The sequence below is a fragment of the Carettochelys insculpta genome, chromosome 1, assembly GCF_033958435.1.
Source record: "Carettochelys insculpta isolate YL-2023 chromosome 1, ASM3395843v1, whole genome shotgun sequence".
In the NCBI taxonomy this organism is placed as follows: Eukaryota; Metazoa; Chordata; order Testudines; family Carettochelyidae; genus Carettochelys; species Carettochelys insculpta.
Window position 1 is genome coordinate 226,676,792 of NC_134137.1, and position 18,397 is coordinate 226,695,188.

Genomic DNA, 18,397 nt, shown 5'->3' on the forward strand with positions numbered 1-18,397 from the left:
TCCAAGACCATACTGCAAGGCACAGTCCATGGCAAAAGGAGACATGGCAGACAGAAAAAGCAACGAATAGACAACATTAAAGAATGGACAGGGATGAGCTTTGCTGCAACTCAAGAATTGGCACATGACAGCCAAAGATGGAGAGACACTATAAGGAATGTTGTCATGAAGGCGCCCCAACAACCTAGGTCAAGGGACTGATGATGATATGGGACAGAGTCTTGAATGAAGCTTTTGCTTTCCCTATTGTTGCACTGATATCCGTGTCTGTTCCTCCGTCTCTGCCCATAATACTCCCCAACTAGGCGAACTGCTCCACATCTTCCAGGTTATCCCATCCCAGTGGGATGGGGTTGTTGTTGGACTGGTTGATCCTCATTGTCCCAGTCTTTCCCTTGCTAATGTTCATTCCAGTCATTGAGGCAGTTTTGACTAATGATGCAACCTTTTCTTCCATGCTTTCATGTTGGTGAGACAGGAGGCTGACGACAGCAAAATCAATGCCCTCTAGTTATTTGAAAAAAGTGTCCACTGAATGCCTTGTTGATGGCCATCATGTCCTGTTCATAATCCAGTCCACTGTGATCAAGAACAGGAAAGGTGACAAAAGGCACCGTTGTAGCGCTCCTGAGAGTATGCCAAAGGATGCTGTAAAGACACCGTTGAGAACAACTTGGCATGTCAAGGGTTTGTACACTCAACGATCAAGTTAATCATTTTGGATGGGATGCCATATTGTTGCAGCAGTGTCCACAAAGTGCTTCTATCAAAGCTGTCAAAGGCTTTTTCAAAGTCCACTAAGATTATGTACAGGGGGGAGTTCCGCTCAAGCAGCTGTTCTATGATCACTCAGAGTTCTACTTGGTCAGTACAGACTCTCTTGCTTTGGAAGCAGGCCTGTTCTTCCCTAAACTATCGATTTCCATCTTCATTCTCTCCAAGAGAATTCTACTGAACATTTTTTCTTGGAACAGGCAGTAAGAGGATGCCCCTCCAGTGCTTGCATTCTTCCAGGTTGCCTCTCTTTGGATACTTGCTTGGTAGCCATATTTTCAGTCTTGTGGGATCTCCTCAGTGTCCCAAATTTTCCCAAATAGATTATACATCTTGTTGACTGATGTCTCACTACCTGCATTGATTGCTTTTGCAGGGATACTGTCATGGCCAGGTGCTTTCCTGATTTCTTCTTTTGTAGGTCTGTTGCTGTTGTTAATTCACAGAGGTATATTTGCAGGTGGTAACTCTGGAGATTCCATGTGGGCAGGGCAGTTCCGTAGCTCTTCTAAGTGTTCCTTCCATTGACTGAGCTGCTCACTTGGGTTTGTTAGCACACGACCCTCCTTACCCTGTATTGGCTAATCCACTCTACGCTGTGACCCAGCTAGTTTTCATGTGATGTAATACAGCTCGTTCAAAGTTTCTCTGTCCTGCAGCTTGTTCTACTTGCTGTGCAAGGTTTTCCACAAAGTTCTCGTTGTCCTGTTTTACAGCCTTTTTAACTTCCCTGTTGGCATCTTAATGCAGTCTCAGAGCTTCAGCCTTGGCTGCTCTAGTTTTGCTGTTATTTCTGTCCTTGCGTTCCTTCAATTTCTCAGAGTTTCTGCTGTGATCCATTCTTTATGATGCCTTGTCCTCTTTTCCCAATGTTTTATTGGGGATCTCTTTCCAGGCTGGTCTGGCATATTCCCAAATTTGTTCCATGGTAGCATCTTTCGGGAGGAGGTCTGTCAGAAGTGCCTATCTTTTGGACAGCTCCACTTGGAACCTGGCTCTTTCCTCTACATCCTTCAGCTGCTCCGTGCTGAATCTCAATCCTGGCTTGGTCGCTTTTGTGTTGTTCTCTTGAGCTTGAACTTGAGATTTACATCTGCTCCTCCTTTAGTGCAGACGTCCTGCATTGATCTTAAAAGAATTGCTGATACAGATGTGATCAATCTTGTTTTCTGACTGGTGGTCTGCAGAAACCCAAGTGACCTTATGGATCCTTTTGTGTGGGAAAAACACTACCACCTATCACTGATCCATTGAAGGAACAAAAAATCACTGAAACGCCCACTATTTTCACTCATGTTGCCTACATCTTCTTTTCCCATGGTCTGCTCTCTGTCTCTATTTATGCTTCAAATTTTCACATTGCAGTGACCCATCAAAATCGAGATATCTGACTTTGCTCTCTGGTTCACAACACTTTGTAGTTTCTCACAGACGTCTGTTTTACAATCGTCAGCTGCTTGGTTGGTTAGTGCACAATATTGCACGATCAGTATGTTCTGTACTTTGGTGTAGAATCTGGTTTTGACGATGCATGCTGATACTGCTGTCCACTCCATTAAAGCATCAAGCCCATACCTTCTGTGTGTGGTGCACCCTCTTCTTCATGTCGGGAGTAGATAAGGGTTTCACCTGTTGCCAGGCGTAGCTGCCCACATTGTGTCCATCTTGTCTCTCACAAGCCCAAAACTGCAAGCTTGTAGTGTTTAATTGCCACTGCAATCGGTGCTGTCTCCCCTGCTTGATACTTGGTCTGAATGTTCAGTTTACCAAACTGGGTGGTTGTCCTGGATGAGAGAAGGCTCATTTGCAAGGTAGCTTCCTTTTGGCTTTACCTACCACGCTTCATACTCAATCTGTTCAGATTGTAACTTTTCCCATGGCCCATTACTTATTGTATGGTAAGGTGACTTGCGAGCCTCAAACATCCAGAGAGCTATGCCAGAGGGAGCTAAAGTTCCTAGAAGGATCATCCTAATTGGACAGGTCAAAGGGTAGAGACTAGACAAATTTGGATCACCTTTCCCTGAGGTAAAAGGGGTTGGCTTAGGGTTAACAATGCTATCCATTTAAGAAAAAGAAAAAAGACAAGTTACAGAAACATCTACAAAGAAACCTGAAAACTCACTCAGGCAAAATTCCCAGGACAAGAATTTTGTATGAGTAATACCTACACAGGCTTGGGTCCACGTTCATCAAAAAAGCTGGGTATACAAAAGACTATGAAGATGTAACAGAATGTTATCTAATATTGATATACAAAATATATATAAATATATATATAAAAAGTTCTCTGTAACTGCAAAAGTTTCTCAAGAGGACCGAAGACGCAGTCCTGTCTCAGATATATAGTGGCTCCAAAGAGCAGGGTTAAAAATGTTGACATTAGTTAGCCATCTTTAGTACAGTTCACAGTTAGGACTTAACCTAAAGTGCTTTTTCCCATGTGAGGTCTTCGAAAGCTGTGCTAAGCACAGTAAGGACACTGCTTTTATAAACTCACGCTAATTAATTTCTCATTGCCTCTAAGCAAACCCTTTGTAATCCATGCACATCTTATGGCTCATCTGAAATACATCATCTTCTCCCACACAAAATCCTAACAGCATACTGGGGCACTGGATCAGCACTGGCTCAAAGAGAAAAGTGCCCTCTCGAATCATGAACACCATATCATGCAAGGTTTTCCTTGGAAATCTCCTCGTCAAGTAACATTGCTCCACTTGTAAATTCACCCCGGATCACAACACACTATGATAAATGTCCAGGATAGTAAGGTTTTGTAAGTTTCTGACAGCTAAGAGAGAGAGAGAGAAAATAAGACGAGAACCACTCTCAGCAGCGGGCAAAAACCCAGAGCATTATTTGATGCCCAAAGCTGGTGTACAGGTATCCACAATAAGAAGCTACAACCACTTACATGACGCAGAAATCAATATACTAAAAGTGAACCCCTTGCTAATCCATTTTGCTCACATTTTGCATTAGTGAAAAAATATTGTTGATCCACATCCAGTCAAAATTTGATTGACAACCTTTCAGATGACCTTACATTTACTGATCTGACCATTTCTTTTTTTCCTGGGCTTGACTAAAACTAGCAGACGATAGTGTAGATTTTGTTGGGCCCTAGAGCAGTTGTGGGTTCCAGAAATTAACTGACCAGGAAGAGATTTAGAAAGTGATCTTATTGTCATCATACCACTTCTTTACACTAGAAATTTGAGTGACAGAGACACAGACGCTAGGATACATCATCAAAATGAACTGGGTTAGGACTCAGATTAGTATTGCTGAAGTGCCCAGAGAGAGCTTACTCTAACCAGAATGAATTTAAAATGGGTTAGGACCTCAGTTATTCCTCATCTGTTCCAGAGTTTGTTACTCAAGCTTCTTAATGGAAGGAGTTGTGTGAGAGAGTGAGGAGGGAGGCAGGCAGGGAGGCAGGCAGGCAGGCAGGCGCATGTTCTCACCTGAGGCTGCTGTAGCATTTGTAGGGGTTGAAGCAGCTGCTTGATTCCGAGCATGAGCAGGGATGAGGATCGAAGCCAAAGATGGGTTACTTGACAGTTCTGGAGGGGAGGTGGAACAAACAGAGTTAGCTTATAGTCCGCACAGAACCTCTGCATGCAGATTAACTCTTCGGGTTTCTCAGCAAACGTAACCCTCAATGAAATGCATGCCCTAATCTACAAGGTCACATTACGCTTCCATATATGTCCATGAGCAAGAAGAAGCCATGCTGATGTGCAGCATAAGAATCCAGCTGTATCAGCTACAAGAAACAGCCATTTCTCAGAGAAAGGAGATGGCCATGGAGTGAGCAAAGCACCAACCAATCCTAGCTCTAGGAAGCAGCCCTTTAATGCATCGTTTATCTGAGAATCACCTTTTCCCTCCACAAACACACCCAGTCTCAGTCAGCCAAAACGAAAAGGCTGATGACAACAGTGTATTGCTTTGTCCAACAGCTCTAGAAAAATCAATTCCTTGGCTCATGAAGTTGTCTACTGGACGCACAAGCTGGGTGAGTAACAGCTTTTATTGGACCAACTTGGGTTGGTGGGAGATACAAAGAGACTCTCCCATCTCAGCAGTACAGTAGTGCCTCCTGAACAGTTGTCCCTCTCTCCAGCACAGCTTGATCCAACAAAGGTTATTATCTCACCCACTTGTTCCTCTAATATATTGGGACCAACAGGGCTACAGCTGCACTGCATTAAACTGCACTAGTTTGGGACTCTCACCCCTAACCCTACTGATGTAGCTGTTTCCCCTTATGTGATACCAAGTGCCCTACCTGGGCAGAGACCTTCTTTAAAGGCACAGTGAAAAGCCTAAGGGGTTTAATTTTCAGTTCAGATAAATGGGACACAAAAAAAGTTACTTTTGTTCTTTCTAAAAAAGCAAACAAAGAAAAAACAGTTACATTACTGAGGCCCCAAATGTAAAATACTTAGAGTAACAGGCACCTCATCATGGCAATTGGCAGTAACACTAAGCTAGATATGATGGGGTGGACAACAAGGTCATCAAGTGATAATACTGTAGGCGGGCCTGAAGGGTACAACACTGAAGCCCGCAAAGGAGCAGAAAGGAAGGAACGTGTCCAGATGGCTGTTTCAGGAGTGGAAAAGATTATCTCTAAAGGAAGCTATATCGCGATAAAGCAACAGGACAGTTACCTCAAGGAAGGAGAAGAAAGACAACCCTTCGCATTGCAAGAACTCTCCTGGGGGAGAAGGGTATGCAGACAGTAATTAATATAAATCATGCAAGGAGAGAAGTATCTGTCCTGAAACCAAGCCCAGTCAATCTGCAAACAGTCTGGTTTTGTACACGACCATCACTAGCTACTGGGTTTTATCTACAAGGCAGATTAAGGAGTTTGTGCCTTTTCTCTAACATGAACATTAAATTTAGGGCCTACAATGGCTGATTGTGTCCATTTGATTGTTTCTTTTCTCAGCAAATGACCTTATAAAGAAAAGGTAAGTGGCGGAGAAGCCAAGCTCATGAAAGCACGTTTGGACTACTTACTAACTGCTCGCCAGCGTACAGGCTTGGGCTGTGCTTCCACAAAATACACAGAAACTCTCACTGGCCAGAAGCAAACATGAGTCACGGCAGTAACTGAAACCAGACCGACACTATCCAGCTACTCGCCACTCCATGCCCAAAGATGTTACTCCGCTATTTTTTCCCCCGATTTCTTAAATCAGTTGGTACAGGGAACCCATTGTCTCTGTTACTCTTTCATACAGCTCTTAGACTCTCAAAGAGATATACTTTTCTGTTGTCACTGGCATGTAATCCAACTGGAAATAAGGTGGAAATGCAGACAGCTACCAAACCAAGAATACTGCAAAGATGTCATTCACCTTACTTGACACAGTGCCCCTGGACAGGAGTGTTTTAGAAATGGCAAACCCAGTTAAAAATTATTGCTGCTAAGAACACCTAGCCAGCTCCCCATGTTGGTACAGCTGACCCAGTATAACTACAACACGACAACGCTGCTTCCATCCCACTGTGATTCTTCCCAATTCCAGCAACTAAAAGATTCAGTTCACACAAGTGGAACAGTCACTAACTCACTAAGCTCCCGCCCACCTGAGGTTCAGGCAGAAGAGATCTACGAGAAGCACAAGCATGTTTGAAGCTACTTGAGGAAGTAGAGATAACAGGCAGAAGAGGCCAGCATCCTTCCCATTGTATCCAGGAATCTAAATTCCAAATGCTGTGAATTCCACAGTAGTTCAACAAGAGAGGGATGGAACAACTGAAAGAAAACATCTGCCCAAAAACAAACTGACCATTTTTGAACTTTAATTGAAGATATGGTTAAAAGCTCTATTAAATCAGTGTTCTCCCACTTGTGTGCAGCTGGCACAAACCTCTTGGTTCTGACCAGTACTGTACATGCCAAAGTATTGCAGAGAATGAATGGATTTATGTTATCTGCAGCCTGCCTCCCTCTTCTCTAATTCCCAACCCAAGATATGAAAAAGAACCTTATTTTTAGGATACCTGTCAAAATCAAATCCCCACATTGGGATTCTGAAGCCCCCTCCACACTCTGTTAATAAATCAAAGTAAGTACAATTATAAGACACCATTGCCTGGACTGTCTTTAGACTGCGAAGACTTCAGCACCTTCTGTCCACACACAATTGCCCAAGACATCTTACCAGGACTGGCTGCCACTCCTGAGACCGTGTTCTTATTTCAGTTCTAGCGGACTCAGTGCAGTTTACAAAGGTACATATATCCCCCTCAAGGGAAAGGAAGGCAAATATTACAGAGGTACCACTTCAGCTTGTCCTGTTAGCTCCATTCCAAGGCAGTGTTTGGGTTTACAAATGGCCTAGCAGCACCTGCTCCCAGTATCAGTGGCTTACTTCAGGAATCCCAGAATGCACTGGTAAAACTATCGTTTGCTGTGTTTGCAAATATTGCTAAGAAGCCACGAGGACTGGTGAGGACCAAGCTTTTGACACAGCTACATCCCTGCAGCAATTTCCTCTCAGCACAGAGAAGCTGGTCAGCATTTCAGTCCCTGTATGTTGCAGACTGCCCCCCACTTCCAAGAGAAGCTCTTTTATCTGACCCCGTGAGCTGGAGCCATATAGCACTCCAAAGGGTGTAGTGAAAAGATTTCTAGTCATGTAGAGACACCAGGTTTCAAATGAAATTTTGATAAAAATCACAATACACTTGACCGCTCTTTACTGCCGAAAAGAGACACCGACAAAATGGCAGTTGTCAGAGGCAGAAAATCATTTTCTGATCTGCTGTTTGACTGCAAAACTTCAAACTAACTCCATCACTAACTCAGCACAGCAGTAACAGGAATATCAGATGCCTAGCATACTCATTGGTTCGGTACCAATGGCTAAACAAGTCATCACACACAATAAACAGTGCCTCTCCCTCCGACTACGAGTCTTCAAATGACACCACTTAACGACAGCATGGTGACCGATTACAAGTGATTGCAGAGAGCCTGTTTCAGAACAGCACGTTTTCAAACCCAACTCTGTACACTATGCGCTTCTCCCCAAGGGAGTATCAAGCAAAAGGTACATGGTGTGGAGCTGGTGTCTACAGGGTGCCACAAAGCATGGAAGGCTGAAAGCAGTCAGAGGAAGGGAGGGATATTAGAGGGAACTATGGAGAGTAGCAGGAGGGATGGAGTCAGCGACTGCACCTGCTGGGCACTTGTACTGGGGCGGGCAGGGGAGAACAGGGTGGATGGCCCAGCCATGGCACTGTAGGTGAGGGAAGACTGGGTAGGAGTTCCAAGTTACCAGGAAATACAGGACACTGGTGGGAGTGGTAGGAGGGGAGCTTGGGGAGTGGTTGATCAGAGCTGTGTGGACTTAGAGTGTGAAAGAAAAATTTCAGGGAAGCAGAAATTTGGGGCACTCCACTGAGACTGTTTTTAACCAGTCAAAGTTTCTCTCCAGGCAACATTCAGAACTAGTACTTCATCTTCATCATCTCTCAGTGCCTTTGATACCAATGACCAGTCACCTTCTTGAAATCATGTCACCTTGTGTTCTCTCCTGGTTCCCCGCCCACTTCTCTAATCCCTCCTTCAGTGAGACTTTGAGGATCCTACTCATTCTCTTTCCAACTTTGTTGGGTTCCACAGGGTTTTGCCCTGGGTCCCCTTTTTCTCCTCCCTTGTAATTTATCTCCAGGTAATCTTCATCTGCAAACACAAATTAATCTAACACCTTTATGCTGATGACTCACAGATTTACTTCTCGAATCTGTATCATCTCTTTCTACCCAAACTAAAAGTTCAGTAAAACTGGGGTGGGGTAAATCTAATAAGTTTTCAAATATGTTCAGGGCTATTATAAAGAGGATCTATAAAGATCAATTGCTCTCCCTGCCAAATGGGGCTAAACAAGAGGCTTACTATTCAGCAAGGAAGATTCAGGATGAGTATTAGGAAAAACTTTTGAACAGTAAGCATAGAAAATACTAGAAAAGACCACCAGGGGAACTTGTGGAATCCCTTCATTTGACTGTTTTAAAGAACCGGGTAGACAGACATCTGTCAGGGATGGTCTGAGGACCTTTGGTCCTGCCTCAGTGCAAGGAGAGAGACTAGAATGATACCTTGACGTCCCTTCCAGCACTACATTGTGAATCACAGAATCTATTTTACGCTTACAGCTTTAACATGATAGTTGTAAGACCCCAAAAAACTAGAAAAGAGACCCCTGAAACTACCAGCAGGATCAGATATAAACTTTATCTTCCATAAACTCTTTATTTGTTGCAAATAGGTTCTTGCTGTTCTGTATCATTTCCCATACGCAGCAGGCATGATGTGATGCTTAGCATCTTATGGAAAGCCAATCCTGTATGGAAATGATGAAGAAAGATTTTTTTTAAAAGGTCATTATGAAACCAGTCCAATTTCCAGAAGTTATCCACTGCTTTAGGGGTTCTCAGCCAATCTGTTAGAAGGACTGGCAATCCAGACTTGGACAGCACTGCTTCAGAACAAAACAGCCAAGTGCTTTTTTAAAAGACAAATGCTATTTTAACAATTTGAGTTCTCTTTTAACTGCATTTATTAAAATGCACAGGATGGTTCTTAGCATACATTACTGGTATGTTTAATTGCTCTACAGTCCCAATGGCTTGGCCGGGGACTGTCTGTGCTCTGGACAAGAATCTGTTGACACAGCCCAAGGGTTATGACCTCATGATAGCAAAGGAAGGATAACAAGTTTCCCAACAGTTTCTGGAGGTGTCATTCAGCAGGTATACTCTGAGTACTGCCACATGCAACCAGTACTAAAATATGTTAATCATTCATAAGAATCTGGAATCTTGATATTGCATGTTTTATTCTTTCCTTTTTTGGACCTGGTCAGCAGTGTACGCTCAGTCATGACGGGGAACTGTGGATCTGGGCTCAGACATCAAAATACAATAACTTGCTTCTGTCAGGGTGATTCTATCTGCCTGAGCCACTTCTCCCCCAAATCTCTTCCAACATACTCTCACAGAGGTCTACTGAGAGACTGTACCAGCTCTCCAAGTGACTGGAGGAAGACAAATGTTGGCTGGAGGTCAGAATATTGTGTATCAGGGGAGAAAGTTGTCTGGGGATGTGGACACATTACCTAATGATAGTAGTTGTCAGTTTCCTAAACATTCCTTCTCCTCCTCCTCCTCTACCAGACGTCAAGATATATATTTGTGCTGGTTTTCCCTGATTGTTTTTAAAGTGCTCATTTGGCGTTTTCAAACCTTTTTATACCCTTGCTTTTACAAAGCAGAAGGCCTCCATTAAGGTAGTTTTTAATAATGATTTATAATAAATGCCTTTAAATGATTAAAAGCTGGAATGAGGATGGGGGGAGAGGTATGTTATAGGGATGTACCAGACTCGAGAACACCTTAGCTCTCCTCAGGTCTGCAGAAAGGATGAAAGCGGGGGACCTTACCTGCAATGAAAAGGGGCAACTCAAGACTGAGGAACAACAGGGTGGAATTGAGCTGGTAGGATCAGTTACAAGGTTGGTACATCAGTGTGGCAAAAATACATAAAAGACAGCGGATGGAAGTGCTGTGGGAGGCTGTGCAATTTCAACAACAGTAGCAACACCTGCACAGTACTGTGTGTGGACAGTGCATTTTACAGATCTCACAAGACTGAACAGTACAATAGATTCCCTTTGTATATTGGCCCAGTATAAGTTATTAAACTACATTTCTAATTGTTTTAGCTCATCCACTCACTCTCTCTGGGAGGCATTTTTTTTTACATCCAATGCACTGCACTTCCCCCATGGCTACTGTGACTCATGTTAAGTCAAAAGACTATGGCCTCATACACAATAAAACCTCCCCGCCCCCGTCAATCTAACCTATGCAACTTCAGCTACACAAATAGCTGAAGTTGACATTTTTACTGCAGTGTAAGGTCGGTGGAACTGCTCTCCCGTCAACTCTGGCTATTCTTATCCTGGTGGAATACTAGAGTCAACAGCAGCGAGCTTGGAGATCAAATCTAAGTGGATGTGCTAAACTGACGGCCGGTGGATCCACCACTGCAGCCTCGATCCAACGCATAGTGAAAACAAGCCCTATGGCTGCATTTAGCTTCTTGGCAGGATTTGAATTAAAGTTGTAGCATGGTTGAAAAGTTACAGTGTATGGACACAACCCTTGCTCCATTTATCTAGTTTACAACTGGCGCCATGTTCTAAAGCTGGAAGCACGGACTGGACTCTGTTCCAGGCATAAGGAGGTGGATTTTTCACTTCCTATGGAGCAGGTATCAATGTGTAAACTACAGGAGCTGAACTAAAATGGGAACTAATTCCTTGGAGGTAATACAAGCTTGTATGCCACATTTCTTGTACTCCCTACTCAACCAGACCAACCATGAAGACACACATGAAATGCAAACTGAGAAAATAAATTAAGTAAGGGATGTAAATCCAGCACTTACATTTTCGGGGGGAAAGTCAGCCAAGGATTGCTAATTTGATGCTGGTGTGGCCACAGGCAGTTCAATGTGATACATTTTGTGGTCATCCAGAATAAGTTAAAAGGTTAAGTTTTTACTACATTTAATGCTGGAGGATGGATGTAGTATTTTAGCCCTGGAGAAGTGGAAACTCCGTATTTGATCACCCCCTAACACTGTAGTGCAAGCTTTCCCACACAGCTTCCCAAAATGCTGGAACAGAGTCACCTTTAGAAAACAATTCTGTCTCTGTGGGCCACAGGGTTCTCAACCTCTGTGGGTGAGACGCCAAACAAAGATGTCAGTGGGATGGTGAACACCAGGAATTACACTGAAGCAGAACACTTAATTTATGCAATCAGAAAGCAATGACTTTTAGTCCTGGGGACTCAATTTGAATCAATAATGCAAGAGGATGACCACCTCACTTCCCTGACTCCCTTGGCAGATGCAGTTCATTCTGGAGAAAGATTTCTAGTTATGTAACCAGTCAATGTTCTCGCCCCACCTCTGGATTTTACTAGTGAGAAAATGACACTTGTATGACAGAACCTTTGGCACAATGCTTCTTCCCAAGAGAACATCCTCAACGCGCACAAGCTACCTTGAGTGGTGAAGTTGAAGAGTGCAGGTTTCTCTCGCCCGTTGGGTAGTTTGACATTTGGGTCCCGTAGTTCATCGAAGAAAGAGTGCGCACATGCTTCCAGAGGAGTCAGGCGGGCAGTGGGGGTGTACTCCAGCAGACGGCTACATAGTGCGATTGCTTCCGGTGGAGTGCGGGGTCGGAAGACCTACAGAAAAACAACAGACAGATTGTTTGGGCTTGTTGCTTACGTTTGTTACTGCCGCAAGCCTGAGCAATTCAATCTCAGGGCCCAGTTTGTTGAAACTAAATGCTATTTGTGCTAATACACTGGGTCTTCGTGTTTTGGGATGGGAGAATCCAGCTTTTGGGGTTGAAAGGGTTAAGTGCAAAGGGGTTTTAGGTAGGGGGCGGTGTTACGACTCTAATGAAAGACGACATGAGCTCAGAAAAACAACTTTAAGAATGATCTTATGACAATAAATACAGGGTAGGAATGGGGGTGTGAAATCAGCCATGCGTATGGTGTGGAGAGGGATACAAATGAGCAGGATTCCCTGAAAGACAAAATTAAAAGGCTCTCCAGTGTTAATTTTGGCAGTAAGCAAATTATTCCCCCCCCATGGATTTTTGAAGGCAAGTTGGTCAGATTATTACTATGGATAGCACTGTTCAAATTTGCAGGTTTTTTTCTTTTTTTTCTTGGCCTTATTGTGTGAAGCAAGGCCAATGAATTAACGGGGCTAATTCCTGCACATTTGGAGTTTGTCAGAACAGCTAAGAGGCGGTGAGTGAGAAAGCTATTTGACTCTCTCTAAGTTTACATGGAGGTTATAAAAATCACAGAGTGCAAAGCAGTTTTTCGTTGAAGTGGTTCAGACCTCTTACAAATGGTCCTGCACAGCCAGAATAAAACCCCAAATCTACGTCTCCTCATTACATTCAAGGCAAAGCGGGACAGTCACATACATGTCCTTAATATTCTGCTTCTGCAATTTCCTTTCACTATGCTGCATGTGGAATACAGGTGAGGGAGAAGTTTGGTGGGAGAAAGGGGGAGAAGTCTTAAATCCAAAATGCTTTTGCACCAATGCAACCCCAAGCACCTAGCGTCAAGGAAAGATCATCACATGCTAACTGACTGCAGTCCCAGGCACATGTACAGGTTCTGCTTTGGTAAATTTTAATGGAAGACCATTAAAATTAATCAGGTGACCGACAACAATTAACCAATTTTTTAACCAGCTTGGTTCCCAGCTAGGTCAGGAGCAACTGAGTTAGTGTAGAATGCATTAGAACTAATTCATCATCTCAGGGAATAGAGTAAAGAATGTTTAAGTGTGAGAAGAGCAGAATGTGTTCAGGTTGCTGTAGGACACCGTGAGTGCTACAGCGATGTAAGAAAAAGCTTCAGTTTGGCACCAAAGCCCAAATGCTACAGCTCCTGAGGTCACAGAACTTCTGCTGACTTCTGCACTTGAAGGAGCCGTGTGTACTTTTAGTGGGTGGGATAGATGGACTTTATTTGCATTCTGTGTCAAAGCCCATTGCCTCCAAGGTACGGATTACTGACCACAACAGAAAAGGGGTGTGATGGCAAATGATTCCCAAGTTACAGTCCAAAAAAGAATATGATTCAGTCTTTTATTAAATGAAAATAGAAAAATAGAGAGCCACTGAAACCTGCCCTTTGCCACAGGCATCCCTTTGTCTCCCCACTCCCTGAAATTCTTCATCTTTCAGGTCAGTGAACCTGTCAACATCTATTTATAGAATTTAAGAAACAACTACTCAACCTCCCTCTGGACTGAAAATGAGTCATTCAAGGTAAGGAATTAGTACAACGATCTACACTAGCCACATCAGAAACTGAAAAACCAGCCCCCTCCCATCACACACAAATACCCACCCTCGACAAATAAAAGTCAGTAAAAAGAGAAACAGGTGCAGATCTGTGCCTAATGAATCATTTCCTTCTTGTATAACAAAGGGAAAACATTCACCTGGCTGCTATCTAATGCGTCTGAACCCAACTTTTCCACATCTAGCTTTTCTTTCTCCTCTTTTCAAGACTAGCCCTAATAATTTGAAAAAATGTTTAAGTACATACCCGCACTCCTGAGGTGAAATGTCCTGTTCCTGACGAGTCCTAAAGATGATAATGCAGTGAAATAATCCAAACAGGGGGAGTCAATCCAAAAGAGAATAGTCCAGCAAGGAAAAATATATCCAATATTATAAGAAATCCATGGTGTGGGGGGACATAGAAAATGTTTATACAATTAGAAACTTTAAACATCAGTCTCCATAGCAGCAAGTCCAACTTGACCACAGTGTATGCCAAAAAAACTGATCGTGCAATGGTGAGGCATAGTATAGAAACATTTCTATGTTAATTTATGTTCCAATGCCAGTGCATTTATTTAAAAAAAATAAATAAATAAATAACAAAAAGTTGAAATCAAAATTCTAACTAGAAAGAAAAGGGTGACTGAGTTGCCATATTAAAGAATTTGCAGTCCTCTCTGTCCTGGATATGAATGTCCATAGACAATGGGGCTGAATTACTTTGTTTCAGTGTGTGCATCCCTTGTGCACAGACTACTCATTTTTCCTCTGTAAATCTGTCCCACAGACACAATGTGAAAAATTTTTAAAAAACCAATTTAGGATTTGTGCTGAAGAGAAAAGACAGAGCTCTAATTTGTATTTCTAATTCGACTGTTTTAAATTTGTGTGAGCTATGAGTGTATCAGGCCGCCGCGGATTATTCTCCATTTTGGATTGACTTCCCCACCAATGGATTCGTTTTGATGATCTCTCTTTAGGGTTCTTCAGGAACTGGACATGTCTCCTCGAGAGTGAGGGTATGGACTTAATTTTCTCTCTTTATTGTGGGCTCCCCCTCCCCCACTCATACCCATTGCTTAAAAAAATTCTTAACTGGTTTCTCTCTCTCTTTTGGAACAAGTGAACTTAAAATAAAGCAAAAACCTGCATTTTAGCTGCAGTAATTCAACACAGTTCCACCTGAAATTCTGCCTAATTCACCCACCAAGAACTACACAGAAGGGTACAACATTAAACATCAAGAGCAAGGGACAGTCACAGTTACAGGTGAAGTGCAAAACAATATTTATACCAACACTTGAGCACAATGGGGCACATCCTGAAAGCTGGGATGGTATCAGTGCTCTATTGTGCCTAAGTGCCTGGAGGACAGACATGACTCACCATTAGCTGTGAACTCCCTCACTCCTCACTTTTATATTCCAGTGAAACAGTTTAATGCTCTTAATGTAGTTTTCAGTGAGAGAATTGATTTAGTAAATAATCCGCGGATTATTTTTAGTCTGCGGACTAAAATTTAGTGCACGGACTAAAATCCGGCCAGAGTAAAATCTACTTCACTTTACAATACATCTGGCTGAATTGGGGAAAAAAGCTAAGTTCACAAAGTAAAATATGGCTAGGGAGACTAACATTTAGTATGCAGACTAAATACAGCTGGGCAAAATGCACAGCAAGGCCACAAACAAAAACAAAAACAAATGAAAAAAAACACTGACAGGAACTTTTGAAGTAATCAAATACTACCCCACCTGCGCAGCAATTCATTTTTATAAAATGAAATAACTCCTTTTTCCCCCAAGGTGAAATCTCTGCAGTATGGACAGGCTAGTAAATTTCAATTTCAAAAATGAATGTGTTTTGGAGATAAACAAATGCAAAAAAAAACTTTACATGTAACATTTCTCAAGCAGAATTTGCACTTGCATAACTCAAAAACCATGTTTCCCAAAACAATCATTTTCAGGCTGAAACCTCACTTGCCAAAGCTGCAGCCAGGATCACATTTTCTATGGCTGAATGATAACTCCTCCCCACTCTGACCCCGGGAAAACTCTTGTGTAGAATGGACACAGATTCATCTGAACAGACATACAGCTTTTCCCTTCCACTCCCCAAGGACTCTGTAATGCAAGTTCTTCCTTTTCAAGCCTTTTGTCATCGTTTAAATGCTAATTAGCCTTCATGGCTAAATAGGAAAACCAAGTCTGTTGCCTATTCCAAATGACCCCTTCCACCTAATGTACACTGTGATCAGCGTGCATTTTACTAATCACTTTCCAGAGACTGAATCATCATAGGCCTTTCAAAAATCATTGCCAAGTGAAATACCTCTAATACAATACCTGATCTATTTCTCAAAACATTCAGAATGAACACAGGTGAAGTCTTTGTGCACAAGCAGCACATACACTTTTAATCATCTTAATTTAAACTGGTTGCAGTTGGTTAATGGGGCTCATGACATGGCTGAATTTTAAATCTTTCTACAGTGAAAGTGGGAAGAAAGTGGACAGATGGGGCTTTGGACACACACCTCAGCACTAAGCTCTCAAAACCCAACCTCATGGAGTACTGGCAAGACTGACTTTGTCATTCACATTTTTATAACAGACTTTTTTTCATGCACAACATGGAAGTCTTTGTATAATGAAGTACCAAATCAAAGGCTTCACAATGTTACCCCAGCACGGACTTCTATCCTCACTTGTATCAAAAGACATTATTTCATGCCACCAGCCATTTTGCTGCTGTGACACTTAGAGGCTTATTAAAATTAACTATGTTGCAACTGCATCAGAACATAAAAACAGCCATATTGTGTCCCACCAATGGTCCATCTAGCTCAGTATCCAGTCTTCCACAAGTGGCCAATGCCAGTTATGTCAGAGGGGAATGAACAAAATAGTCACAAAGTGACCTGTGACCCACTCCCAGCTTCTACCTTTCACCGTTCAGAAAGCTGTCCATTTATTCTTACCATTTTCTGTTTTCAATCACGAGAGGACCTTCTACCTTACACCATAACAGCTTACTTAACTTAAAAGTCTTTGGTGAGAGAACTGGAACGCTAAGTACATCCTATCACCCTTGTCCTCGTGTTTGAGCCCCCTCAAAAAAACTCTAGTAAGATGGACGAGGTATGATTTCCCCTTACAAAAAATCATGTTGACTCCTCCCCAACAAATTGAGTTCAACTATGTGTCTGATAATTCTGTTATTTACTATGCTGTGAGCCAATCTGCCCAATATGGATGTTAGGTCTACTGACCTGTAATTGCCATGATCAACCAAGGAGCCCTATAAAAATATGGGCATTACATTTGTAATCCTTCAATTAATCACTACCTAAGCAAATTTAAAGTTTGTGATAACACTGTTAAGAAATTTTCTCCATCTTCAAGAGCTGATAGGTTTTCCCAAGAACCACCACCACAGAAACAGGCTCATATTTGATGCACAACTCCTCTGAGTTTGTAAGCTAATTTTTAATTGCCAATCGGAAGGGAAGAAGGTAACATTTTATTTAAATCTCTTTGGAAAGATTTTTATTTTAGATCAACAGAACCTGCTTCTTCCCCGCCCACCCCTTCCAAAAGCTTGAATGTGTTGCTAGCTGCTAGTTTTCTTTTGCTAGAGATAGTATGTGCAAAAATAAACCCCCAAATCCCACTGAAAAAGTGACATTTTGGCATGCATTTGTTTGGATTTTTACACTCTGGCAGAGGCGCCAGCAATCACCCTGGGCCTTGGGGCAAGGTGGGAAGGGGGTCTGGTTTTGCATCCCAGAAAGGTCAGAGCCAAGGCAGTCAGCCCTCAGCACCGCCTGGACCAGGGTGCTAGACCCCTGCGCCCACTCCCTCACAACTGTGTACAAGCTGGAGCAGTGCTGCCTCAGAGTTTCAAAGGGTCCCAGTGCGCCAACCACCACCACTCCGGGCCCCTTTGAAATGCTGGGCCCAGGGGCAATTACACCTCCTCTTTAACCTCCCCCCCCGCCCCCCCCCCATCTGCACTCTGGACTGGTGTTGTGCTTGATTTAACAAGAAAGGAGAAATGATAAACATTCACAGGAAAATTACTTAATGTGTGCAGCAGCTTTTTATTTATTTTTTTAATGCTAGATTTGCAGTCACAGACAGCGGGCTTCTGTCCCAAGAATAGGTACAACACAGTAGCATTTTAAGCATCTCTGTTCTTCTCCTCTCTATACTGTTGTACAATTATCACTCCTACCCCCTAACCTGGAGGAAATCACTTCTATAGAGGACAGTTCACTATCTTTCATCATCGTCTCTATCAAGACTGTCTATTAGGGTGTCAATTATCAGTAAAATGTAGAATGAGGTAATACTTTTCATTGGACCATCTTTTGTTGGAGAAACAAACTTTTTAGATTACATGGATCAAATCTGACTGGAAAACAGTCTTATCACACATTTCGGATAACTATTTTATTTTCCCTGATTTTTTTTTTTATAAGACTTTAATGGCTACTGGGGCACTGACTCCAAAAGCCATTTCAGTGTAACCATCACAATATATGTCTATTAGAATGAGAATGAACAGAATGAATAACTTGATTGTTTGATAATGCCTGTTTCCCCCCTCCCCCCCTCCAAAACTAATCTGAAAATGAACTTCAGAAGCTGCAGAAACAGAAAAGAATCTGCATAAATCCTGGGAGA

The 18,397-nt window shown here is 42.6% G+C and overlaps 1 protein-coding gene across 5 annotated transcripts in view; it reads right to left on the reverse strand.

Moving 5' to 3' along the window:
• The window catches only part of GSK3B (glycogen synthase kinase 3 beta), a 248,952-nt gene that overhangs the window by 12,113 nt on the left and 218,442 nt on the right, over positions 1-18,397 (reverse strand). The window contains exons 9-11 of one of the 5 annotated variants that reach the window (XM_075000572.1): positions 13,969-14,007; positions 11,877-12,066; positions 4,245-4,343 (exon numbers count right to left, since the gene is read on the reverse strand). In XM_075000572.1, coding sequence (XP_074856673.1) covers positions 4,245-4,343; positions 11,877-12,066; positions 13,969-14,007 — 328 coding nt within the window. The remainder of the gene's footprint in view (positions 1-4,244; positions 4,344-11,876; positions 12,067-13,968; positions 14,008-18,397) is intronic. The other 4 variants (XM_075000573.1, XM_075000576.1, XM_075000574.1 and 1 more) reach the window with 4 other exon arrangements.